The sequence below is a fragment of the Camellia sinensis genome, chromosome 4 (assembly GCF_055761805.1).
Source record: "Camellia sinensis isolate YWXY chromosome 4, ASM5576180v1, whole genome shotgun sequence".
Taxonomy (NCBI): Eukaryota; Viridiplantae; Streptophyta; class Magnoliopsida; order Ericales; family Theaceae; genus Camellia; species Camellia sinensis.
Window position 1 is genome coordinate 63,816,428 of NC_138964.1, and position 27,828 is coordinate 63,844,255.

Sequence of the window (27,828 nt, forward strand, 5' to 3'; positions counted from 1 at the left end):
ATGCTTTATTCAATGCTTATATTTGGTTTAGTATATTTCTATTGGGCTGTGGCTCACCCTTTATGGGAACATCATTTTCAGGTCCAGGTGATAAGCTACCTCCCAGGACTTAGCTTGGAAGGATTTGGATTTTGAAGACTATCTTAGTTATTTGTTTTTATTTGATAAACATTCAAGCCTAGGGCTTTATTTGTGTTTGAGTTAGAACTCATATTTTTGTGTCCAAGTGTTGGCTTGGAATGATGTAAGCCCATAGGGCATTTAATTTGATATTACATGTAATGTTTTCATTTAGTATTACTCTGATGAATGAGATAATGAATTGGTTTCTTTTAATATTGCATGCCAATGATATATATATATATATATAATGGGTTTATTTTGAGGGCGTGACAACTTGGTATCAGAGCGTACCGGGTTTGAATACTTTGGGTACGTGGGAAGTGATTAGTATCACATTGGGTTCGTCTCGTTTGATAGAGACTTAGTGTAATGTTATATGCTTATGTGATAACATGTTTATGTGATTATGTGGGTATGGAATGTAGTTTCTAGGATGTTGATTGGACCCTTGAGTTTCTAGTAGTCTTGTTGGAAAGGCACTTGATCACTGCTGCTTCCAACCGGAACTATAGTAACGCATTGGGACTATCATTATCCAGGAATGAAATTCGTAGGTGCTTATGTGGTTATGTGCTTACGTGGAATGAATTATTGTTGTCCCATGCATTAGGACGTGAGTGTTTATCTTCGGCACATTTATTAATGTGCTAACGTCTTTGTTTCTTTTATTAGGATGTCAGGACGAGGACGAGGACGAGGACGCGGTAGGCGTGGTAGGCTGGGTAGGCAGGAGGTGCCTGTGCCAGAGGAGATTCCGGCAGTTCAAGAGGGAATTGGCTAGGCCAATGTGGCCGAGCCAGTAGGCCAGCAGGCTATGGGCGCTCTAGCCCGAGAGATAGCAGGGGCATTCAGGGAGTCAGTAGGCATTCTCAGAGCTGAGAATCAAGCTCGGGATGTTGTCGCGGATGCAGGACCTTCCTTTCTGAAGAGGGAGTTCTTCCGGTCTAACCCGGATGAATTTGTGGGTGATCCTAAAGAGCCGCTTAAGGCAGATGAATGGCTCGAACAGACAATGAAGACGTTTGAGATGCTTGGCATCGAAGACGAGGGGTTGAAAGTGACCTTGGCATCTTTCCAGTTGAAGGGGGATGCGGGTCAGTGGTGGAAGTTTACTAAGGGTCGTATAGGAGGTACATGGGAGGCTTTTGTGAATGCTTTCCAGGAAAAGTTCTTATCTCCAGCAGTTAGGGAGAAGCTGAGAGACCAGTTCTGCCAGCTTAAGCAGTCGAGTTCTTCAGTGGCTGAGTTTGAGGCTGCATTTACTAGTTTGTCCAGGTTTGCACCTGAGTTGGTGGCGTCTGAGGAACGCCGTTGTATCGAGTTTGAGAAGAAGCTGAGGCGTGGCCTCAAGCTGAGAGTTGGGGGAACTATGATTCGGGATTATGGGCGTATGGTTGATGCTGCAGCCCACATGGAAATCATGATGCAGGAGGAGGAGGAAGGACAGAAGGGCTCCAAGAGGAGTCAGGATGGTCAGAGTGATGGTAGGAGACAGAAGGGTTTTAATCCTCAGCAGTCTCAGGGTAGCTTTTCTAGATCGACTTTTCCTGTGCCGAGTGCTAGTTCGGGGAAAGGTAGTCAGGGAGACATTACCTGTTTCAAGTGTGGCCAGCTGGGCCACAAGTCTCCAGTTTGTCCTCAGAGGGGAGGAGTGCAGAGAGCAGCATTATCTTCGGCTCGATCTCAGAGCCAGAGTCAGGGTAGAGGCCAGCCACTCTCGTGTTATCAGTGTGGTCAGCCGGGGCATATGAAGAGGTATTGCCCGCAGTTGGGTGGCACACCTGGTGCATCTGGTTTGAGGCCGATTCAGGGTCAGCAGCCAGCTCAGTCAGGTCAGGCCTCGAGGGCCAATCAGGGGTCTTCATCGTCCCAGTCGGTGCAGCAATCTTATGCTCCTAGGGGTGAGCAGGTTGATCAGAGGTCATATGGGCGCGTGTATGCTGTTACCGCGCAGGATCTTGTGCCAGCACCATCAGTTGTGAGAGGTACCTTCTTGTTTTGCAACTCGGTTGCTAGTGTTTTGATTGATACGGGTGCATCTCATTCCTTTGTGTCTGCTGCATTTGCATCTGTTTTGGAGTTGGAGTTAGCACAGTTAGCATCTCCTATTTGTGTAGTGTCACCTCTTGGGGGTGAATTGATTTTGAAACAAGGTGTTAGGGGTTGTGATATAGAGGTTGATTATCATAGAATCCCATTTTCCTTTGTAGTTATGCCTATGAGGGGTTTCGATGTTATTTTGGGTATGGACTGGTTATCGTCATATCGGGCAGTTATTGATTGCTACCGCCAGAGGGTCACTTGTTGTACCGTGAGCGAAGAGTATTTTCATTTTCTGGGGGACCGAGTTGGTAATGTGTTGCCACCGGGGTATGTTCCGCGAGGACGGAGTGAGCTTAGTGGTCTACTTGCTAACCTTTCGATTAGTGAGGATGATGAGACTCAGATTGTGTTGCCAAGGGTGGTTTGTGAGTACTCGGACGTCTTCCCCGAGGATCTTGTTGGTTTGCCACCGCATCGGGAGATTGAATTCTCTATTGACCTAGTGCCCGGCACGACGCCGATTTCTATGGCACCTTATCATTTTGCCCCAGCCGAGTTAGTTGAGTTGAAGATTCAGCTCCAGGAATTACTAGACAAGGGTTTTATACGTCCTAGTGTTTCGCCGTGGGGAGCACCGGCCCTCTTTGTTAAAAAGAAAGGTGGTGCTTTGAGACTTTGTATAGATTACCGGAAATTGAATCGGGCTACGGTTAAGAATAAGTACCCTATGCCTCGTATAGATGATCTGTTCGATCAGTTGAAGGGTTCCCGTTGTTTCTCGAAGATAGACTTGAGATCGGGTTATCATCAGTTAAGAGTCAGGGAGGAGGATATTCCGAAGACGGCATTCCGTACGCGGTATGGCCACTATGAGTTTTTGGTGATGCCATTTGGGCTCACCAATGCACCGGCAGTTTTTATGGATTTGATGAACCGGATATTCTGAGAATTTTTAGATCGTTTCGTAGTCGTCTTCGTGGACGACATCCTTATCTATTCACCTTCTGAGGAGAAGCACAAGGAACACTTGAGAGTGGTGCTTGAGTTACTTAGAGCCCATAAGCTTTATGCTAAGTTTGGAAAGTGTGAGTTCTGGCTAGAAGAGGTCAAGTTCTTAGGCCATGTAGTTTCTGGGGAAGGAGTGTCTGTTGATACATCCAAGACTGAGGCAGTGCAAGATTGGGCACAGCCTAAGAGTGTGTTTGAGATCCGCAGTTTTCTGGGGTTAGCTAGGTATTATCGTCGGTTTGTGCAAGATTTCTCCAGATTAGCTTCGCCTTTGACTAGATTGACTCGGAAGGGAGTCAAATTTCTATGGAGTGAGACTTGTGAAAAGTCGTTCCAGGAGTTGAAAGTTAGACTGACCACCGCTCCAGTCTTGATTATTCCAGAGAGAGAGTTGGGTTATGCAGTCTATTGTGACGCCTCACGAGAGGGTCTGGGTTGTGTGTTGATGCAGGAGGGGAAAGTGATTGCCTATGGCTCACGTCAGTTGAAAACTCACGAGCAGAATTACCCTACGCATGATTTAGAGTTAGCAGCTGTGATATTTGCCTTGAAGATTTGGAGGCATTATCTTTATGGTGAGAGGTTTGAGGTATTCTCGGATCATAAGAGTCTGAAATATCTATTTACACAGAAAGACTTGAACTTGAGGCAGAGGAGGTGGATGGAGTTCATAGAGGATTATGACTTTGAGTTGCATTATCATCCGGGAAAGGCCAATGTAGTGGCCGATGCCCTTAGCAGGAAACCTGTTGGTGACATAGCTAGTATAGCCATCCGAGAATGGGAGATGTTGGGTGCACTTGGGGAGTTTGATTTACTTCTGGACGAATCCGTTGAGGCTGCGACCTTGTTTTCTGTTGTTACACAGCCTACACTTGTGACTCGAGTGTTAGAGGCTCAGAGGGGTGACCTTGAGGTAGAGTCCCTCCGTGAGAAGATTTCCGACGGGAATGTTGAGAAGGGTTTGACGGTGTATCCCGATCTGAGTGTGAGATACCGAGACCGTCTGTTTGTGCCGGAGTCTCGTCGAGAGGAGGTACTCCGAGAGTTTCATCATTCGCGCCTTGCGGTGCATCCGGGAGGCACTAAGATGTATCGGGATTTGGGTCGCCAGTTCTGGTGGTGGGGTATGAAGAGAGATGTGGCAGCTTTCGTATCTAAGTGCCTTACTTGTTAGCAAGTGAAGGCCGAACATCAGAGGCCAGCGGGTTTGTTGCTACCCTTGCCTATTGCCGAGTGGAAGTGGGAACATGTTACTATGGACTTCGTTGTGGGTCTTCCGAGGACTCAGCGGGGTAGTGATGCTATTTGGGTAGTTGTGGACCGGTTGACTAAGTCGGCGCATTTTATTCCTATGCGTGTTAGAGATTCAGTCGATCATCTGGCCGATTTATATATTCGGGACATAGTGAGGTTACACGGGGTTCCAGTGACGATCGTCTCAGATAGAGATCCTCGTTTTACTGCCAGGTTGTGGCAGAGTTTGCAGAGTGCCTTAGGCACTAAGTTGACCTTTCGCACGGCTTATCATCCTCAGACTGACGGGTAGTCCGAGCGTACTATTCAGATCCTTGAGGATATGCTTCGGGGTTGTGTTCTAGACTTTAGTGGGTCATGGGAGAGGCACTTGTCGTTGGTGGAGTTTGCCTACAACAACAGTTTCCAGTCTAGTATCGGTATGGCACCATTTGAGGCCTTGTATGGCCGACCGTGTAGATCTCCTGTTTGTTGGGCCGAGGTGGGTGATGCACCTCTGTTGGGTCCGGAGTTGGTGAGGGAAACGACGGAGAAAGTTGAGCTTATCCGTAAGAGGCTTGTTACAGCACAGAGTCATCAGAAATCTTATGCAGACCATAGGAGGAGACCTTTGGTGTTTGAGGTGGGTGATCATGTCTTTTTGAAGATATCACCTAGGCGGGGTTTGATGAGGTTTGGGAAGAGTGGGAAGTTGTCCCCTCGGGTCATTGGTCCATTTGAGATCCTTGAGAGGATTGGCGAGGCTGCTTATCGTTTAGCTTTACCGCCGCAGCTGTCCGGAGTACATGACGTGTTTCATGTGAGTATGCTTCGGAAGTATGAGCCGGATCCATCACATGTGTTGGATTGGACCGATTTAGTGGTTGATGAGGATGTGTCGTATGAGGAGAGACCGGTTCGGGTCTTGGATAGGCGGGATCAAGTTTTGTGAGGCAAAACCATCCCTTTGGTCAAAGTTTTGTGGAAACATCACGGAGTAGAGGAAGCCACTTGGGAACGTGAGTTCGAAGTTCGCGAAAAATACCCGAACATGTTTATCGATTTGTAATCTTGTATTTAGATTTTGTAATATTGTTGAACTTAAGAGCCTTACATATGTCTTAAGTTGTAAAACATTGAGTATGTTTTGGTAAATGGGTGTATCTTGAAACTTGCTTCATTATAGAAGTTTAGTGTAACATTGCATATGTTGATTACATTGTTGAATGAGCTGTATATATCATGCAATTGAATATGATATGGGAATTGCTAACATTGAAAGGAATAATGCATAATAGTGATGCAGGTTGAAATATATGTTGTTTTATATATATTGTGAGATACCCCTTGATAAAGAGATGAAGTGACCAGTATTGGGTCAAGATGTTTATTGTTGTTATATAATATCTTTGAGAATTGAAAAAAAAAAACTTGTTTTTGCTTACAAACTTATGCTTAATTTCGGGGGCGAAATTCTTTTAAGGGGGGGAGGTTATAGCGACCCCGGTCTTTTCCCATTTGATTATTGTATCCGGACTTAGGTTCCGTAGATTCTGTCATTGTATAATTGTTGTTGTCATTCTTTATTTTCTTATTTGGAGTTATAGGATGTGTTGGGAAGGTTTGTTTCAGGTTGGTTGGGTTCGGAAACCAAGTGTTGCTGTCCAGTTTTTGGGTTGGTCACTCGAGCGAGTACTTGGTCGCTCGAGCGAGGGTTGTATTTTGTGTTTGGTGGCTCGAGCTAGATTTTCTTAGCTCGAGCGAGCGTTTGCGTCTAGTATGGACCTGTAGCAGTGCATTCTTGGCTCGAGCGAGCTTTTCTTTGCTCGAGCGAGGATTTCTTATGTCTGGTCGCTCGAGCGACCAAGTCTTCGCTCGAGCAAGCCTGTCCAGTTTAATTAGACAGCAGTGGGTTTTTAATCAGTTTTTCATCCTCTTTTTAGATTCCAAACCCTAAGGTCCGACTTCTCTCTCACCTTGCTCACCTTCTCTCTTAGATTTGATCCACTTAGGGTGTGTTTCTACCCTAGATCCTTCATTAAAAAGAGTGTGTGAGTCGAGGGCTTCGTTTTAATCTGAATTGTTGGTAGTTTGGAGCACTTTGGAGTTTGGGTCTTCATCTCCATCTTCTATTTTCGAGTTATTTTCTTCGAGGTAGGGATTTCCTACTCCATCTTATAAGTTTTGTTCTAAGTTTTAGTATTTTGATATGTTGGGGGTACTTTGGTAATTTTGGGAAAAACCCTAGTTGTATTAATTAATTAATTTGTATAATTAATTTAAGGGAATTGGGGAATTTGGTTAAATTCATGAAATTGGGGAATTTATTGATTAAATGGTGTAGTTGGATAACTTAAATCACTCGTCTATGGAATTGATGATATATTTATTTCCAAGTCTAGAAATAACTGTTTTGGGCTATCGGTGGAGGATAGTCGTGATTGTTGTAGACACTGCATGTGGATTAGGGATAACTGAAACTAATCATTGATTAAGTCATCAATTTTGACTGTTGAATTAATACAGACATTATGTGTATTGATTGTGTTGTATATGTTATGTGTTTACATACATTGTTTTGTGTGGGAGGAGATAGGGGATGTACTCCACGGTTTAGGGGAAGATAGGGGATGGACCTCTAAACCGGATTTTGTTTGGGAGGAGATAGGGGATGGACTCCATTAGCATGACTTTTATGTGTGCTTATTTATATTGAAGTGTTTTATTGATACAGTACTAAAATGTGTATCAAACTGGAAGTATGAAGTGTTTTGATTTGAGCCTGAGTCTCAATTGTTTGTTGACATTGGAAGAATATGAATATGATATATATATATAGTTCACTGTTGTAAGTTTGGCTAGGTTCTGAGCCATATTGATAATGTTGGAAGGTAAAACGTGTCTTAGACATTAGTGTCATGAGACTGTATAATGATGTATTTGATTATTTTGGCTAACCATCTATTAAATGCTAATGTTTTATTCAATGCTTATATTTGGTTTAGTATATTTCTATTGGGCTGTGGCTCACCCTTTATGGGAACATCATTTTCAGGTCCAGGTGATAAGCTACCTCCCAGGACTTAGCTTGGAAGGATTTGGATTTTGAAGACTATCTTAGTTATTTGTTTTTATTTGATAAACATTCAAGCCTAGGGCTTTATTTGTATTTAAGTTAGAACTCATATTTTTGTGTCCAAGTGTTGGCTTGGAATGATGTAAGCCCATAGGACATTTAATTTGATATTACATGTAATGTTTTCATTTAGTATTACTCTAATGAATGAGATAATGAATTGGTTTCTTTTAATATTGCATGCCAATGATATATATATATATATATATAATGGGTTTATTTTGAGGGCGTGACAGATATCCCTAGTATGAATAATGATTTGAACAACCCAAATTATGTTATTAATAAATATAAAATATATAATAAACATGAATTTAAGTCGTTGTTGAATTTAATACTTGTACACTTTACAAATTTTGGACAAGTAGAAAATCCAATCGAACCTACCCAAGTTATAGCCATGTTGTACTAGGGATATGTTGGATTTTGAATGTTGCATGTCTACAGTAGAAAAATGATGGATGGTGACCGTGAAATGAATTTTAAATTTATCCTTTATGATAATTTTATTTAAGGATAGAATTGTACAAAAAAAAAAAATTAGAGAGGGTTCAATTTTGTAAAAGTGAGTTTTTGATCAGAAGCATACCATACGAATCTTTAGTTATGCATCCTTTTAAAAAGGGTGTACCATATGAATCTTTAGTTATGTTATTTTTTTTTTTAATTATGACAAATTTTCTTCCTTATGGATGATATTACTTTAGTTATAATAGAAAAAATTAAAATTATATCATTTTTTTAATTATGCACACTCTTTGAAGGTTTTTTTTCTTTTTATTTATTTATTTTTTTTTTTTGTTCTTTGTTTTTTGTTTTTATTAATATTATTGGGTTCCCTCCAGTTTTAATTCCCGCGTATAAGTAGATATGTATACATATACGGAGTACGAACTTCACACAAATCAAGCGCCACTCTTCTCTCTATCTGTCTCTCTCTCTTCAATGGCGCATCAGAAGAAACTTACAGAGTGCGAGCTTCGAAGGTTTGAGAACATCAAACGCAACGATGAAATGTTCGCTTCTCTTAAGATCCATTCCAAAATTAACGACCTCTCTGCTTCAACTAAGCGCCAAAGGTCTCTCTCTATCTTACATTTTTTAAATGCCTATACATATATATATATATATATAATGTTAAAGATCTACTAAACTCTCTCTCTATTTCTCTCTCTAGAGCTCAAATCAAGTCTTACAAAAATGGCCCGGAGAAGAAATCGAAACCCCAATTTTCATTCGGCGTTCGCTACGGACCAAAAGAATGCCACCAATATGCACGATTTTGATGAAACCCTAACTAAGACCCCCAAATCAAACCCTAATGTTGTGTTTGGTTGGGGGATTTGGAGAGGAATTTGGAAAGAAAAATAGAAAATGCAGGTGAAATGTGAATAAAACATGTCTATATTTCACCTAGTTTCACACACTTTTTTCCTTTTCCTTTCCAAATCCCTCCTCAAATCCCCCAACCAAACACAACATAAATGTGAGTCCTCAGGTCCTATTACCATCGGTGATGCGTATTGTGGTTACGCCTCTCACCAACAAAAATTCACTGAAAAAATCATGGGTGTTTTGAAAAAACCCCAATTGTGTTGCGGTCATGACTCGAGGGAGGAAATTGAAGGGTGTTCCTGCAATTCGATGGCTCGTGTGAATGAAAATGTCAATTTTGGCTACCCAATTCGGGTTCTGGGTTGTGTTGATTTGGAATCAATGGGGTTGGAACCAGAAAATATAGCTAGGGTTGTACCAGGGAGAATACTAGTGTTGAGGTTCTTTCCGTCTACGGATATGAAATTGATTGCTGTGGGAAACAAGTTTGGGAATGTTGGATTTTGGGATTTTGATGCTGAAAATGAGGATGGAGATGGGATTTATTTGTACTGCCCTCATCCACGGCTGGTTTCGGGGATTGTAATTCAACCATTTTCCATTTCAAAGGTATTACTTTTGCAATTTATTTAAAGTATATGTTTTTTGCCCTATGAAGAAGTAAATATAGCATGTGTATGTGCAATTATCCCCTTTAATTCCTTCGTTTTGCATTTATTTTGCAACAACCAGTTCTTGTATCTCATTTGTTGGTAGTGACATGACTCAACTTGGCTTGTGCATTCCTCTGTTTGTATATCAATGTGTATGTAGGTTTATACTAGCTGCCATGATGGATTTATCCGATTGATGGATGTCGAGAAGGAAATATTTGATCTGGTTTATTTCAGCGATCATGCTATATTTTCTATTTCTCAACGAACAAATGATGCAAAGTCCTTGTATTTTAGCGAAGGTCATGGAGTTCTCAATATTTGGGATGGGAGGGCAGGAAAATCTTCAGCTTCGTGGATTTTGCATGAAGATAGAATCAACACTATAGATTTCAATTCAGAAAACACTGACATCATGGCAACGAGCTCCACAGAGGAACTGCTTGCATTTGGGATTTGAGAAATATTGATGAAATGTTTGAAGACGGTTAACCATAAAAGGGCTGTGCATTCTGTTTACTTTTCACCACTGGAAGCTATCTAGCCACAACAAGGTATGTAACCTTTTTGGGACTGGTTATGTTGTTTGTGGCTCTCAGTAAGTATCTTGATAGAAATGATGTGAGACTGAGCAATATATTCTATATTTTCTTTCTGTGGGATGTTGACTATAGTGATTAGGTGTAACGGTCCGGGTCATTGCAACATTGTCAAGTGAAAATAATATTTAATTGCTTCTCTGAGCAACTTATATATATATATATATATATAGCACTAGAATTGTTAAGCATCTAATAAATTATGTCTTTTAAAGTTATAAGTTATAATTGTCTCCAAATATTAAATAATACAAAATAACACCAAAAATTCGGTAATCAATGATTAATCTAGTAATCTGAAATTGTATGGACTTTCATTCCAAATCAACAAACAAATTCATTGATGGGATAAGCTCGATGGCTGAGTAAGTCATCAACTACCACTGCTAGTTGGAGATCAAGTAGCAGAAAATAATCAAAAAGGAAGAAATATGTTTTTTTTATGAATGAATGATTTATTTGCGAGGTAGATCAATGGCTGGATGAACAGCGTAACAATATATCTGATTAAAGAAAACAATAAAATAATTCAATGATAGAGTCAAATTTATTTGTTGAAAGCAATGGTTCGATGTCCAATGGTATGATAATTCAATCATTAGAACTCAAGTCTTAGCAACTACAGCCACATTAGTCGATAACAAGGCCTGGAACCACACATAGGCCTGTGGTAAAGTTCCAGAAGAAACAAGTTTGCCAACTTTTAACCCTCATTGGCTAAAGTCCAGATCATAGTAAGACAAGACTCAAGTACTAAATTTTGTACATGAACTTACTTACTTTGAAGTACAAAACATTTTGATATCCCTGACATAAATATTTTGATACAAGTAATCACAATAATTAAATAATATCACTTAGAATTATTTCATACTTGATCCGTATTTTAACAAAACACATGGAAAACACAAAGAATCACTTTTCAGGTAGAACATTGAGGCTAAAACACTAACAGTGGTGGAGGGTCACTTACCTCAAGTGCTAAAAGAATCCCAAAACTAACTTCAAAATACCACGATCCACTTCAATCTCGTAGTCCTAATAAATATAACACCACATAAATAATTATGGAAGGATTACACTCTAGTGTATTTATATATAAAAAAAAAATTATAAGTACATTAAAAATCTATAATTTTAATTATTAATATTCATAAACTTGACTACTAATCTGTAATTATTTTTTTAAAATTTACACCGATATATGATTTCCCCAATAATTATCAAAGAAAACATTGCCTAATGTGTGTTCATGCAATAATCTAAGTCTAGGATTGTTCATTGTCTACAACAGCCATCTATTCTATCTACTTCAGGTCTTGCAAATGTCCTTAACCCATACCACTTATAATAATTCAATCACCTTTGCTGATTAATATTAATGCCCATACACTCACCAGTTTGGTTAAGCAATTTCGTTCATAATTTCCTTTTTCTTTTTTTCTTTCTTTCTTTCTTCTTCTTCTTTTTTTTTTTTTTTTTTTTTTCAACTATGGTTTCTATGATGTGCAACCAGCCATATACACATGCAAGTGATATGAATGCCACACAACACACCTTGGCTCCTTGCTTCTTGCACCGACCCAAGCAAGGTACAAATGTTGCCATGCTCTGCTACCTCAGGCACTTCTCACGGGTTAATCGCCAAAAACTACCCAAACATCATACATAATTTGTGGGTTCTAGCCAAACCCTAAAGAAATTTAGCCCCAAATTGAAATACAATAAATAATAGAAAGGAGAGGTTGTCCTTGGCCATCGGTGGAGGATGGTATTGTTTGTTGTAGTATTGATGAGAAAGAGGTTGATATGAAACCTTATGTGTTATCGATTGAATAGTCCAATCGCGTAATAGTTGAGATTGAATAGAATGAATTTGAGATACTTGTGTTGTGAAATGTGATTGTGCTATATAGAGGTAACGCGATCCTTCCGGCTAGCAACCGGTAAAGCGCGTGGATGTGCTATATAGAGGTAATGTGTTCCTTCCGGTTAGCGCCCGGTAAAGCAGGCTGTGCTATATAGAGGTAATGCGTTCCTTCCGGCTAGCAACCTGTAAAGCAGGCAAACGTGGGGCTTGGTGAGACCACGGTGGTGATGTGAGGCTTAGTGAATCCTCAAGTTTATTTGATTGTCAATTTGCATATATCTTGTCACGCCCCCAAACCGCCCCTAGTAGTTTGGTGCCGTGATGGCCAATAATCTGTAATTACCGAAGGCCAACTTTCAAAATCACACACAATCAGAGTATAAAATATGGGGCTTACAAGTGCGGAAGCAATATATATACATATACAGAATCAAAATAGTCCATGAGAGCCGTGCATAAGTCCGATGAAATGACATACATCCTTATAAAGTCTTACAATTTAAATACAATAAGGAAATGAGATACAAAACACATCTTGACCAAAAGGCTTCTCAAGCCGACATATACAAGTACAAATGAAAAATAAGCCGAGAAGCATGATCTTCAAGATTGTGCAAAAATGCTAATCCAAAACATGTCGGCAATGCACCCAAAACACATCGGCAATCACGTCTAGGCCTCAATGCCTTCTTGTTCATCACCTACATATATATAGAGAGGGTGAGCTTGGATACTCAGTGAATGATATTAGAAATAAAGGTTTTGCATGATTGATATCCAAGATTTCTTTCAAAACAATACATAGCATACTTTACAGTCAAGGGAAAAATCAAGTTCATTGCCGGCCTTTCAAGTTCTTTGGATGTTATTACATCTACTTAATACAAGAGGGTGATGACAATTTCAAGACAAGAGTGTAGTTGCATTATAGTCCCCTGCAACTAAGGACTTTCAAGACAAGAGTGCAGTTGCATTATAGTCCCCTGTAACTAAGGACTTTCAAGACAAGAGTGCAGTTGCATTATAGTCCCCTGCAGCTAAGGACTTTCAAGAAATGTCATCAAAACAAGATAGTGTTTAATATACAAGTAGGGATAGTCATTCATGCTAGATCAAGTACTTTTCAAAACAAGGCAAGACGAGATTTACAAAAGCAAGTGTAACATAGCTTTATTAAAAATACCACTCACATAGTTTCTTCACACGTCGGGGTCGAGACAAGCCCAAGTCCTACAAACACATGGCAAGCCTATTGAATGCACCTTCAACAAGTTTCGTATGTACACAAATGGTTTCAGAAAACATGCTGGGCACCGACCAGGTCTAGGCCGAGGTTCCACACCTCCTCGCCGAGGTGTGTTCCCGTGGGCCACATGCAAGGAAAAGAGGTCGGGAAACTCTGGGTTTCCCTCTGCTAATGAACATGAAGAACATGAGTGTGAAAACATGAAAAAAATACGAATGTTCAATCATAATCTGTCACCACAAATCTGGGATTTTCGTGCTATGAGTTTGAAAACATGGACCTGGGTACCCGTACTTGGAATTCTTGCGGAAATAAACACAAAAACATGATTCTTTATGCAAGCTTTCGGATCAAAACAAGACTTTCTTGAAGAACACATGAATGTCATTTTCTCTTTCTAAAATCGAACTTCAAAACGATGCATGGCTTACAAATCATATCCGATCATGCAATGCAATAACATGAACATAGAGAACATCATAAGCAGATCAAGAATCTAACCTTAGAACACGGATTTAACGGTTCGATCTCTAGGAATCAAGCTTGAAGATCTACTTCCTCACTCTAAAACTCTTTCTTCCTCCTAGAGCTTCTCTCTCTACAAGACAAGGTTATGACGCCAAATGATAGTTTTCTATACCCGGTTCTGGGGTTAACCCTCTGCTGAGACACGTGGCGGCGACTGGTTGGGTTCTACCTGAAAAGGTGGCTGACAGGCCAGACAAAGCATGGTGGAAGGGTGTTCAACAAGCAAAGCGGTATGGGCTCTCTGACGGGCTATGACATCGGCTAACAGCAAGGCGTATCTAACAAGCTACACGGAATGGCACTCCGGCAAGGGATGACATCGGCTAACAAAGGACTTCGGCAACTAAGGTGACAATGACCTCGGCTAGGAAGGACAACACTTGACTAAGCTGTGCCACATCTTGGCCTAGATGCGCCACACCTCGGCCTAGGTCATACCACTCCAGGACGAGATCACTTGGGTGCAAGGTAACATCTCGGCTAATGTGGTCAAGGCAAGGACGGGGGTCAACAAGGGATTCCAAGATACTACTACTCGACTAAGGATGACCTCGGCTTGGAATAACATCGGCTAGCACAACTCAGGCAAGGCGCGACCTAAGTTTCACATCAAGGAAGGAATAAGACAAGCATACTACACTTAGACAAATCACAAGGCTTCAAAACAAGGCATGGATTACACTCGCATAAGCGAAACAAGTCACAAACATACACATGCAAAATTAACAAGCCATAATCATACAGATGCTCTTGAACATGATGAGAGCATAAAATGTGGGTTCCTACAGTCTACCCTCCTTAAAGAAGTTTGGTCCCCAAACTTAAGTTACCTTGTCCTACGAATAACTCCGGGTAACGGATTTTCATCTCCTCTTCCTTTTCCCATGTGGCCTCCTCGCCATAATGCTTCTCCCATTCGATTTTCACCATTGATATCGACTTGTTTCTCAACTGTCTCACTTGTCTGTCGATAATTCTCATCGGCTTCTCTTCGTAGCCCAAGTCTTCATTAACTACAACTCCGGAGTAATCTATTACATATAGTGGGTCTCAGATATATTTTCTTAGCATTGAAACATGGAACACGCTGTGGACTTGGCTCAAATCTGGCGGCAAAGCGAGTAAGCAACGGTGTTAACCTTCTCAAGAATTTCAAACGGCCCAATATATCGGGGTGCAAGTTTACCCTTCTTCCCAAATCTCGAAACTCCTGTCATTGGCGAGACCTTCAAAAACACATGATCCCCAATTTCAAATTCTAACTCCCTCCTTCTTTGGTCGGCATAACACTTCTGTCGACTCTGTGCAGTTTTAATCCTCTGCTGAATGAGTTTGATCTTCTCAGTTGTTATCTGAACCAACTCGGGGCCAATTAGAGCTTTGTCTCCTACTTCAGTCCAACATATCGGCGATCTGCACTCCCTTCCATACAAAGCTTCGTACGGCGCCATGCCTATGCTGGCTTGATAACTGTTGTTGTACGCGAACTCTACTAATGGCAAATGCGATTCCCAACTTCCCTGGAAATCCAACACGCACAGTCTGAGCATGTCTTCAAGTGTCTGAATCGTTCTTTCTGTCTGCCCGTCGGTCTGAGGGTGAAAGGCTGTGCTAAATCTCAACTCTGTTCCCAAGGCTCTTTGTAAACTCTGCCAAAATCTAGAAACGAACTTCGGATCTCGGTCTGACACAATGGACATCGGCACACCATGAAGCGTAACGATCTCATTCATGTACATTTCGGCAAGTCGGTCGGCATTGAATGTAGGCTTGACCGGCAAAAAGTGAGCTGACTTAGTAAACCTGTCGACTATGACCCAAATGGAATCCATGCCTCTCTGCGTCCTCGGCAAACCCACTACGAAATCCATGGAGATGTGCTCCCATTTCCACTCAGGAATTGACAAGGGTTGAAGAAGTCCTGCCGGTCTCTGGTGTTCTGCCTTCAATCGCTGACAACACAGACACTGAAATACGAACTCGGCTATCTCTCTTTTCATGTTTGGCCACCAAAAGGTCCGCTTCACGTCCTGATACATCTTGGTGCTCCCTGGATGAATGGCAAACTTGGAACTATGGGCCTCTTGCAAAATCTTCTTTTTCAACTCTGGTACATCGGCTACACACAATCTCCCTTCAAACCTAAGCACTTGATTCTCCATAGTGTATCCCGGCCTCGGCTTGGTGACGAATTCATCAATTACCTTCTTGAGGAAATTATCCTCCTTCTGTCTGGTCTTCGCTTCCTCAATAATCGTCGGTTCCACCGAAACCGCTGTCAGGCACGCCAAGCTTCCAACTAACTTCCTGCTCAATGCGTCGGCTACGGAATTTGCCTTACCTGGGTGATACTGAATCTGCATGTCATAATCCTTCAGTAGCTCGAGCCATCTTCTCTGCCTCATATTTAACTCTTTCTGAGTGAACAAGTACTTCAGACTCTTGTGGTCGGTGAAAACCTGGCAAGATGTTCCATACAGGTAATGACGCCATATCTTCAAAGCAAAAACCACGGCAGCTAGCTCCAGATCGTGGGTAGGATAGTTCTTCTCATTGGGCTTCAACTGACGAGACGCGTACGCTATGACTTTACCCTCTTGCATTAGCACGCAACCCAAACCCTTATGTGAAGCATCACTGTAAATCTGAAATTCCTCATTAGCCGATGGTAGTACCAAAACTGGTGCTGTAACTAACCTCGTCTTCAGCTCCTGGAAGGCTGATTCTCTTTCATTGGTCCATTCATAAGCTGCTCCCTTCTTAGTTAGTTGGGTCAATGGCACTGCAATCCTCGAGAAATCCTTCACAAACTTTCTGTAATAACCTGCCAAACCCAGAAAACTACGAACCTCGGACACGTTGGTCGGCGTTGGCCAATTCACAATGGCTTCAATCTTACTGGGGTCAACTGATATACCGTCTTCATTAATCACATGCCCTAGAAATGAAATGCTGGAAAGCCAAAACTCGCATTTACTTAACTTGGCGTACAACTTTTTATCTCTCAAGGTCTGCAGGGCAAGTCTCAGATGATTCTCATGCTCGCTCGTACTCCCGGAATAGATCAATATGTCGTCGATAAAGATAATGACAAACTCATCTAGGTACGGCTTAAAGACTCTGTTCATCAAGTCCATGAATGCTGCTGGGGCATTGGTTACTCCGAAGGGCATTACCAAAAATTCGTAGTGGCCATATCTTGTCCGAAAAGCAGTTTTCTCGATGTCCTCGACTTTAACCTTCAACTGGTGGTAGCCTGACCTAAGGTCAATCTTGGAAAAGACTCGTGCTCCTCGTAGTTGATCAAGCAAATCGTCGATTCTGGGCAATGGGTACTTGTTCTCGATGGTCACCTTATTAAGCTCTCTGTAATCAATGCAAAGACGAAGTGTGCCATCCTTTTTCCTAACAAATAGAACGGGTGCTCCCCACGGTGAAGTGCTCGGCCTAACAAATCCTTTGTCCAACAATTCTTGTAACTACGATTTCAGCTCCCTAAGTTCGGCTGGGGCCATTCTGTAGGGTGTTTTGGAGATGGGTTGTGTTCCTGACATGATGTCCACGGTAAACTCTATTTCCCTATCAACAAGGTGGCCAGGCAACTCATTCGGAAAGACATCGGGGAATTCCTCAACAACGGGTATGTCGGCTAACTCAACATTTCCATTCAAATCACTTAGTATACTGCATAAATAACCCTTACATCCTTTTTGGATCAACTTGTAGGCCTTCATGGATGAAATTAAGTAAGGTGGGGGTACTACCCCTTTACCCTGGAAAATGACCTCGGCTAGATCTGAGGTCTTCAACGTGACGTTCTTAGTAACACAATTAATGGATGCATGATTCGCTACTAACCAGTCCATCCCCAATATGACATCGAAATGAGTCATGCTCAAAGGCATCAAATCGACTAACAACTCTACACCCTCAATCATAACAACACACGCCCTATAAATGGATGCAACAATCATGTTTCTCCCAGATGGAATAGACACAGATAATACATAATCAAGGGGTTCTAATTCCCTATCCAACTTCTCGGCGAATAAGGTAGATACAAATGAATGCGTAGAACCCGAATCAATCAATACGTATGCATCTTGAGAACAAATCGAAATGGTACCTGACACCACTGCTTCAGCATTCTGGGCGTCTCCTGGCACCAATGCGAAAACTCTGCCCTGCCTCGCCTGTACTCCCCCGATGTTATTCTTCTGTGCAGAGCCCGAGGTGCTTCCATTCCTCTTCCCATCATCGGTCCTTGCTTTCGGGCAGTCTTTCACGCGATGGCCTATCTCGCCACACTCATAGCAAGCCCCTGTCGCCCAACGGCAGACCCCAAAATGTAGCTTCCCACAGCTCGTACACAACGGCTTAGCATTTCCATCCTGATTTGAGTTACTGGAACTGTCCACATTCACCTTCTTCTTGGCACTGAACGGAACTCGGCGATTATCATAATTCTGTCTCTTCCTCTGGCCCTCACTTGAACTCTGGTATCGGTTTAAATTAGCTTCAGCCAGGATGGCCTTGTCCAGTACTCCAGCGTATGTCGGCATATTGAGCATATTGACCTTGTCTTGTATCAGTCCACGTAACCCACTTTCGAACTTTCTCGCTTTTCGGTATTCGTCGTCAACCATATGGGGCGCATATCTCGCCAGTTCAGTAAAGGCACGATCGTATTCTGCGACTGTCTTGTTTCCTTGCATCAGATTCTGAAACTCCGTGGTTTTTCGGTCTCGGACGCTGAGGGGGAAATGCTTGTTGTAGAACAACTCCAAAAATTTTGCCCAAGTCAAACCCGGATTGCTTTCTCGGACCATCATCCACCACCTACGAGCATCGTCGTCTAATGTGAATGCTGCCAGAGATACCTTCTGGGCGTCTGTACTGGGGAAGATCTCAAACAGCTTCTCCATCTCTAAAACCCATGCCTCGGCTTTCATTGGTTCTATGCCCCCTTGGAATCTTGGCGGTTTCATTTTCTTGAACTCTCTGATCAGGGTTATCGTGTCGTTCCCATACAAAGCTTGATGCGGAGGCACTTGTGGTACCGGAGGAGGTGGAGGCGGAGCTGTATATCGGCCATTGGTCTGCTCGGCCTGGGTAGAGGTGGTACCAGTATCCTGTGGCCTCGGTTGTCTCAATTCACGAACCAAGCCTTCGACTAACCTTTCCAGTCTCTCCAACCTATCCTCGGAATGATCTCGGCCAACTGGAGGTCTACCTCTCCTCATGGTGCTGGGGGTGTGGAGGATGTGACACTTAGAACAAAATGAACAAATGAACGTGCATGTAAGTGAACATGATCGTGCCGATGTAACAAAATGCTCATGCCGAGATAATGCACACCTTGTCAAGTAGCAAGCAACATGATGCAATCCTAACATTCTTCTAAGGGACATCCTATGCTCTTTAGGACTCAAGTGTGTGAACAACGTACTATAAGGAATGCGTGCTCTGATACCATTCTGTCACGCCCCCAAACCGCCCCTAGTAGTTTGGTGCCGTGATGGCCAGTAATCCGTAATTACCGAAGGCCAACTTTCAAAATCACACACAATCAGAGTATAAAATATGGGGCTTACAAGTGCGGAAGCAATATATATACATATACAGAATCAAAATAGTCCATGAGAGCCGTGCATAAGTCCGATGAAATGACATACATCCTAATAAAGTCTTACAACTTAAATACAATAAGGAAATGAGATACAAAACACATCTTGACCAAAAGGCTTCTCAAGCCGACATATACAAGTACAAATGAAAAATAAGCCGAGAAGCATGATCTTCAAGATGGTGCAAAAATGCTAATCCAAAACATGTCGGCAATGCACCCAAAACACATCGGCAATCACGTCTAGGCCTCAATGCCTTCTTGTTCATCACCTACATATATATAGAGAGGGTGAGCTTGGATACTCAGTGAATGATATTAGAAATAAAGGTTTTGCATGATTGATATCCAAGATTTCTTTCAAAACAATACATAGCATACTTTACAGTCAAGGGAAAAATCAAGTTCATTGCCGGCCTTTCAAGTTCTTTGGATGTTATTACATCTACTTAATACAAGAGGGTGATGACAATTTCAAGACAAGAGTGCAGTTGCATTATAGTCCCCTGCAACTAAGGACTTTCAAGACAAGAGTGCAGTTGCATTATAGTCCCCTGCAACTAAGGACTTTCAAGACAAGAGTGCAGTTGCATTATAGTCCCCTGCAGCTAAGGACTTTCAAGAAATGTCATCAAAACAAGATAGTGTTTAATATACAAGTAGGGATAGTCATTCATGCTAGATCAAGTACTTTTCAAAACAAGGCAAGACGAGATTTACAAAAGCAAGTGTAACATAGCTTTATTAAAAATACCACTCACATAGTTTCTTCACACGTCGGGGTCGAGACAAGCCCAAGTCCTACAAACACATGGCAAGCCTATTGAATGCACCTTCAACAAGTTTCGTATGTACACAAATGGTTTCGGAAAACATGTTGGGCACCGACCAGGTCTAGGCCGAGGTTCCACACCTCCTCGCCGAGGTGTGTTCCCGTGGGCCACATGCAAGGAAAAGAGGTCGGGAAACTCTGGGTTTCCCTCTGTGGGTATTCTGTCTCTGCTTCTTCCTCTATTTCCTCCATCATGGCGATTATGTTGAGAGTGGAGTCAGATTCTTCCTCATGTTGATACCCCAAAGGGTCATGATATTCCAAAGAATCATCTGAATCTTCATCTCTGTACTCTAGGGCAGCCTTTCCGGTGCTTCCAAATCCTTCGTTACCCCTCCAGTAACGAGCTTCATTTTTGTCATCGTGCCTGATGTCACATAAATTACGACCATCTTTTTCCACCATTGACCTTTTCTCCACCGTCATAATGTACTACAATGATAAGCCACCAATGATTAAAAAAAAAATGTCATTCATTTTCTCAAAGTGGCAAATTGGCCAACAAGATCAAGAATTAAACAAATAAATGCAAAATAGTAACAAGAAGCATGGAAGTTTGCACATGCAATAGTCAACAATGAGCAACCTATGGTCAATCCACTATTAATTCATAATTTTAGGAGACCAAGAAATTTTATTACGTTTCAAAAAATTTATGAATTTTCTCTACAATTTCCATAAATGGAAAATAAAGTTAGCAAATAGACGAATCACAAAGCTTATTTTTTCATTTCGTAAATAAATAAACTGTTGCATTAATATCTACCAAGTTGAAATGGAGGAACATAAAATAGTTAAAACTCAAACACAAGAATATGAAACAAGCATATTTTTGCAGCAAAATATCATTATATTTCATGATATTTCTGTAAGTTGTAGAATGCTCTATCACTCTCACACACATGCTCTCTTGCGCATAAATAAAGGGATTGGGAAAAAAAGCTCTAACAGAATGCAGCATGTGGAATCATCCAGTGAGGTGACACCCCATTTCACCCATTCTGTCACCCAAATCCAAAGGGGCCATACTTGCAGCAGCAAAGTTCTTCAACAAGTTTGAGTCTCTAAAACTGCTATTTCTAGCATGTGTAGCCTCTGAACTATACTAATTTCATCCTTCATCTTCTTGTTGTCCTGAATTTCTTCACTAATTTCACTCCAATCTTCACATGAGTCTGATCCACTTTCAAGTAGGTTGCTTAATGCAAAAGTAGCAGAAGCCCTAACCTGAAACAAGGCATACGGACAGTAAGATGGAGTTCTAAATAATTACTCATTTTCAAACCTAAACATTGAGCCAAAAAGAATGAAAGAGGACCTCAGGTTGGGGATCCGACAATAGTGCATGTAACTTCAGTGCATCTGCTCGCAAAGCTATAACCTGCGCCTTAGGACAATCCTCACAGAGCTTTTCTAGACAGAGGCAAAGCCACTGAAGAAGAAGAGGCTCAGTTTGGACATCATTTGGTTGAAGATACCTCAAGCACAGGTGTATAAGATCAGTATTAACACAAGCTTCATGTCCCTGTCTATGCCCATCCACAATGACAGTCAAAACAAATGTAGTCATTGCTCGCTGTTTAGGACATGCATCAATGCTATCAAGAAATTTGATGAAATAAAAGTGCCCTCCATCCTTTACCAAATCAACCTGACATGACTATTATGCCATGGGACAAAAATGAAGAATGTCAAGAAAAAAAAATCAAGAAAAATACATTAAAAGCCATCCATGTTTGTGTGAGTGTGTGTTGTCTCGTCATATTACAGACTGGAAACACATCTTCTGATACTAGAAGTTTTTGTATTCTTCAACACAGAGGAACATTTAGTGTAAGAGAGTCTATTTTATCAACCAAAAGTTGAATCAACAACATCAGATAGGAAGGATGAATGCACTTCTCACACCGGAAACATGTGGACTCCTCCTCACTTGTTTATGACTTGCCAAAGACATACACATATATAACGACTAACAAATTACCTTATCAAATGCAAGGATCTTTGTCCATATGAATACAAGACCTTGTCTCAGGTCTGCTGCTGGTGTTTTAAGCAACTTGAGCACACATGGAAAATTTCCAACTGACAAGATCTAGATGCATAGCAAACTGCTTGCATAAGTACAGTACAAAATGACAGCAAACTGGACTAGGGTTGAAATGAGGAAGAAAAAGATAAAAAAGAAGACAAGCATTAGAAAAGTTACCAGATTCACAGCCCAGGGACCCATATCAAGGAATCTTCCAAGAAGGAACAGTGCTTGGAATCGATGACTTTGACTGAGCAAAACCTAAAATAATTTGGTAATTAAATTTTTTTTTTTTTAAAAAAAAAAAAAAAAGAAGAGAGAGAGAAAGAACAAAAGTAAAAATAAATATGACAAAGCATCAACTCACTGCCCTATTAAAGTCAATATCTACTGTAAATTGTAGACCATCATGCCTTCCCTCGTAGCCACAACTTGAACCATATGCATATGGCTCCAATCCATTGTCCCACATGACAGATGGGTATTTATTAGTCACACATCTTTATTCTAAAATAATACAAAAAGCATGCATCGCTACAGCCCAAATAACTGAATTAGTACCAGTGCACAGTGATATTATAGTTGCTTACCCTATTTAATAAACTTTTGTTTAGTTGTTAACACATAGATATCTTCAAAATAGCACAGTAAAATCAATTTTAGTTTGGAAGAGGACAAGATAGAAAGATTTTGTAAAGCACTCAGCATTGTGGCTCACAGGTTGACAAGTCATCCTAATAATGAACCAAACTCACTCAAAACATAGTCTTATGAACTAATTCAAAAAACCGTGCAGTTAAGTAGACTAAAACATTAATCAACCAATGCGCAACAAGAATGGCTGCACAATGCATGGGTTATGAAACTGACTACACTTAAAACAATCTTGTGGAAAAAACCATTGTACTAAAATCATAACTATTGGCACATAAATTTTAACCAAATTTAGGATTAGATTCCAAGTTCAATGGGGTGATGGGACTCTAAAATTCAAATCCTTTGAACCTATACAACTGACATGTGGTGTCTACAAAGTTCAAAAGACAACTTGCTCAACCAAGTGGTGGCGCACATGTAGAGCCTACGATGGAAAGGCTACAGGAAAACAACACTAAAATGATCAATACGATCAGTTGAGATACCTGATAAGATACAATAACATCGCATTTAAACGATGTTACTCAAGATCTTCAAGTCTATACAAGTCGAGTGACACATGGAGCCTACAAAATTCAAAGGACAATGCATTCAATCAGAGGATGACATGTACAGAGCCTACAAGAAGGAAGCTACAGAGGATAAAATCCAGAAGATCAATATAGTTAATCATGTTTGATATGATAACATTATGTTCAAATTTGAACAGAGTAATCATAAAATTCGAAATTCAAACTGAGGATAAGAGTCGCTTATCATGTAGACGTCCCTTTATAAATATGAGGACCATCACATACAAGAGGTGACAACATAAAGACGATGAGAAAGACGAGAATCAAGAGAATTCCAAAGCTGAGAGTTCTGAGAAAGTTAGAACCTAGAGAATTGCATACAAACCCATTGACTGTACTTGGTGTATTTAGAGGGTTTAAATCCCCGAAACTTTAATGAAATAATTCTTTTGCTTAAATTCTCTCCTCTCTTTTTTTTTCTTCAACTTTTCTATTCTTCATTAATTGGAGGTCTCAATTGTTTGAAGTGTGTAATTAACAATTTGGAATTCAAATTGGAAATAGGAATCCACAATAAACAATTGACACTGTTTAGCCTAAATGAGACTAAACAGTGGATGAAATGAATTTTGAAATGTGTTAAAACATTTCACGTTTCGAAATTTGCATCTACAATAACCTTTAGATGATAAATGAAAGAGGATTCAAAAAATAGAAAGATTATTACAGAATTGGATAGTGTACGGATATATTCTTTCCTATTGTTGGTGTACTCAAATAACTTATTCATAAGTCACTAAGAATATAGAAACTACAAGTTTGCAATACTGATAAGGGCATCTAAAGTCTCACCCAAAGAACAATTGGCAATTGCTCTGGTGGCTTCTTATGTTGGGACCCAGAGTCAAGCCACACCTCAAAACCTGTTAGTTGTTCATTAAAAAATGAGCTTGGCTGCAATCAATAGGAAAACACATTATACTTTCATGATAATTGCTAATTTATAAGGACAGCAACTAAAATATCCAGTTTGATAAAAAAATTCCAGATCTTATTGTCACTCAATAATCGCTACACAAAGATGGCAGTTTCTATCTGTGTGTGAAGTCTACTATGCTTTAAAAATTCAAAATGCCTGCACATAGCATAGGCTCTAAGGCAATTGATTTTAGGGAAAGGCTATCATGTGCTCCACAAAACATGTGCATATGGTATGCACCTTATACAAACAACAAACAAAAAATAATAATAATAAAAATCAAGTTCAAAGATTTGTATATCAATATGAAAACAAAAAGGAATCTGAAATTTACAATAGATCTATGTGAATCACAACAAACAACAAATCTTTACAACTGTAAATTTATAAGAAATAAACAAAAAAACAAAAAAAACTGCTATGATAAGCCATCAAATGAAGGCAAACCTTCCTTTAAAAAGTGAAAAGTTAATCGAATTCCTAGGACTAGAAATTTGTCATACATTTACTACAATAGTAAGAAGTAGGAGAACTCACTATTGTTTTCTACAAGCTTTGATGAGTTCAACCTGCGAGAAGGCATGGAACTCAAAAGCCGCTGATAATCTGGAAGTAGAGACAGTGAGACAAGAAAATAGACAGATGCAAATGGAGGTGAATCTTTCAAATGACTGGAAATTTTAAAGAAAAAGACAAAAACAAGTTTGTTAGCCACAGAATCAAACACACATGCACACACAAACAGCAGACACACTTATTTGCTGAACAATGATACTAAATTATAGGGTAAAAGGAAATGAAACTGAATAAGGAAGTACACATTTGGACAGATCAATACCTTGGGTATACTAGCAGTCTAGGAAGCACGGATACGGATACGGGATACGGATACGATACGATACGGATACGGCGATACGACAAAATTTGAAAAATTAGGATACGGGTACGGCGGGGATACGTTCATAAAAAATATTATTTTAACAATTTTTAGTAATGCAATATGCATAAAAATAAAACCTAAAGCAAAAGATAACTTGATAAAGAAGAAAAATTCCTATAAAACTAAGAGTCTTCAAGGTCAATAGCTTCAACTTGTTCCCCTTCATCAGTGAATATCACAGACCTTAGCTAAAGCCAAAAAACCATTCTTAAATAAAAATTTCAGCAAATATACTTTTTTAAGTCATCAATGATAGCCTAGGAAGCACGGATACGGATATGGTGATATGGGGATGTGGATATGGCGATATGTCAAAATTTGAAAAAGTATGATACAAGTACAGTGGGGATACATTCGTAAAAAAAAGAAAATTATAATTTTAATAATGTAATATGCATGAAAATAAAACTTATAAATTAATAAATAAAAAGAGGGATTCCTATTAACCTAAAAGTACTCAAACATTCATAAAACATCCAAAACTAAAAGCAAAAATAAAAGCAAATGCAAATTAAACATCATCATTACATGCCAACACCAAAAAAAGAATGAGAGTAGAGAGAAGAAACGTGAGAGAGTGAGAAAGCGAGAGAGAAGTGAGAGAGACAACAAGGATACATCAATTTGACAAATTCTATTACTTTAACTCTCACTATATTCCTCTTATCAAAGAACTAAATAAAATATTATAAGTAATATGTAACTTCGAGTATCTGATACTTCAAAATTAAGTATCCGATACTTCAAAATTAATAAAAAATTAATTAAGAAGTATCCGATACGTATCCGCGAGTATCCGAGGAGTATCGGTATCTGATAAGTATCCGATACGGATACGTCACCCTTTTTGAAGTATCCGTGCTTCATAGCTAGCAGTGTTACGCAGCTCCTCTGTTTTGCTCAACTTCATTCCAGAAAAAAGCTCGTAAATAAGACAACCTATATAACAGAAAGATTAGATTGTGAACAAGAACCTATATAGATTATACCAAAGATTAAGCAACAAAATGAGATGAAATACGAATACCCAAGAGTTGACAAAGGCAGAGAAACTCAACATAGTAAATAAGATTGGTTGCTCTCCACATAAAAAGTTTCATTACCATTAGATTCTGGTTCCTAAAAATAGCAGTCAATCCTAATCACTATGCACAGAGTGCTCGAATCGAATTCTTATGAAAAGCAGCAGTAAAGCATAATGCATGAAATGACTACTGGCTGTCTGATAAAGTTTGTGAATGTGAATATGAATGTCGTCTTACATGTTAAAACCTCCCATTTAACTTTTCCATACAGGCAAATGAATCCAGTATACACAAGCCTCCAAAGTAATCTTAAATGTACATCGGTATTAAGCAGATATAATAATTCAAGGAAGTACATGGAAAGTAAAATGCGTAGATAAAATGCATTCTCATGGATACATAGACATTCATGACCATTTATCCTAAAATAATAATGCCTGCTGACACTCACGCATTATGAAGAGATCACTTACAATCCATTTTATGGTCAAATTGATAAAGTACTATACAATACCTACAAAGCGGGCAATTTTAACCAGGGCAACAAATAGAATGAGGAAGTAAAAACAACACTAAAGAGTACCCATAGAAAACCCAGAAAAGGTTCAATTCAATTGCCTCGTACTCATCACCAAACTCCAATTTAATCACATATGGCCTCAGAAGAAACTCCACAAAATCTTCAATTAGAACATTCCCACATCAAAGTAGTAGTTGCATAATATACACAATATATGAGAATCCATGAAGACCCAGAAGAGGAAATGAGTTCAAATACCCGATATTCGTCCCCAAACTCCAATCTGAAGGAGTCTAGAATGGCCTCCGCCGATGTCACTCATCAAGATCAACACATTCTTGGTCTTCTCGGCACCAATCTGCATCATCTCCATCGTCTCTTCACCATCATCATCATCCCGAATGTCATACTTGCGCCTCTTCTGGCTGCTCTCGCCAAATCCACAGACCCCAGCTCTCTGGAACACCGTGTTTATCGACTTCCTCGGCGACGCCACCGTCATCACCATACCTGTACATACAAATCTTTACAATTTGTACATACACGCACAGAACTATGAAAATTCTAACTCACACCCACCAAAAGATATAAAAAACCCAGCAAACCCAGAAAGCAATTTGTTATGGCTTTTGATTGTTTCTTTATTAGGGTTTTTTTTTTTTTTGTTTTATAAATTTTTTTTTAGTGTTTGCCGCTCAAAATTTTTATCTTAGCGCTTTTTTTTTTTTTTTTTTTTTTTTTTTTTTTTTTTTTTTTTTTTCATATCTTTCACGATAGCAATTGTGTGTCGTGAAAAAGTACAATATTTTAAATGGTTGACTTTTGTGCGTCCTGAAAAGTACAATTTTTAACGACTGGCTTTTTGTTAACGACTGGTGTACACGTGTCGTGTATAGTTGATGTATTAACGGCATGTCATATGCACGTC

At 40.0% G+C, this 27,828-nt stretch overlaps 2 protein-coding genes across 3 annotated transcripts; one reads left to right on the forward strand and one right to left on the reverse strand.

The window, feature by feature from the left end:
• The first annotated feature begins 8,471 nt into the window (after window positions 1–8,471).
• LOC145824684 (uncharacterized) lies at window positions 8,472–10,266 on the forward strand. Its single transcript, XM_082925068.1, has 3 exons — window positions 8,472–8,625; window positions 8,724–9,490; window positions 9,695–10,266. The coding sequence occupies exons 2-3, from the start codon at window positions 8,945–8,947 to the stop codon at window positions 9,992–9,994; spliced, it is 846 nt and encodes a 281-aa protein (XP_082781194.1). The 5' UTR covers window positions 8,472–8,625; window positions 8,724–8,944; the 3' UTR covers window positions 9,995–10,266.
• A 10,671-nt stretch (window positions 10,267–20,937) lies between these two features.
• On the reverse strand, window positions 20,938–27,536 carry LOC145788895 (regulatory-associated protein of TOR 1-like). Of its 2 annotated transcripts, none has more exons than XM_082925067.1 (8): window positions 27,159–27,536; window positions 26,225–26,294; window positions 25,254–25,263; window positions 24,289–24,390; window positions 22,445–22,528; window positions 22,220–22,330; window positions 21,554–21,886; window positions 20,938–21,462 (listed from the first exon to the last, which is right to left on the reverse strand). In XM_082925067.1, exons 1-8 carry the CDS (start codon window positions 27,406–27,408, stop codon window positions 21,283–21,285), a joined length of 1,140 nt encoding a protein of 379 aa, XP_082781193.1. In that variant the 5' UTR covers window positions 27,409–27,536; the 3' UTR covers window positions 20,938–21,282. The 2 variants fall into 2 exon arrangements, with proteins under 2 accessions (XP_082781193.1, XP_082781192.1); XM_082925066.1 differs by having other exon boundaries at window positions 21,554–21,895.
• Window positions 27,537–27,828: the final 292 nt, after the last annotated feature.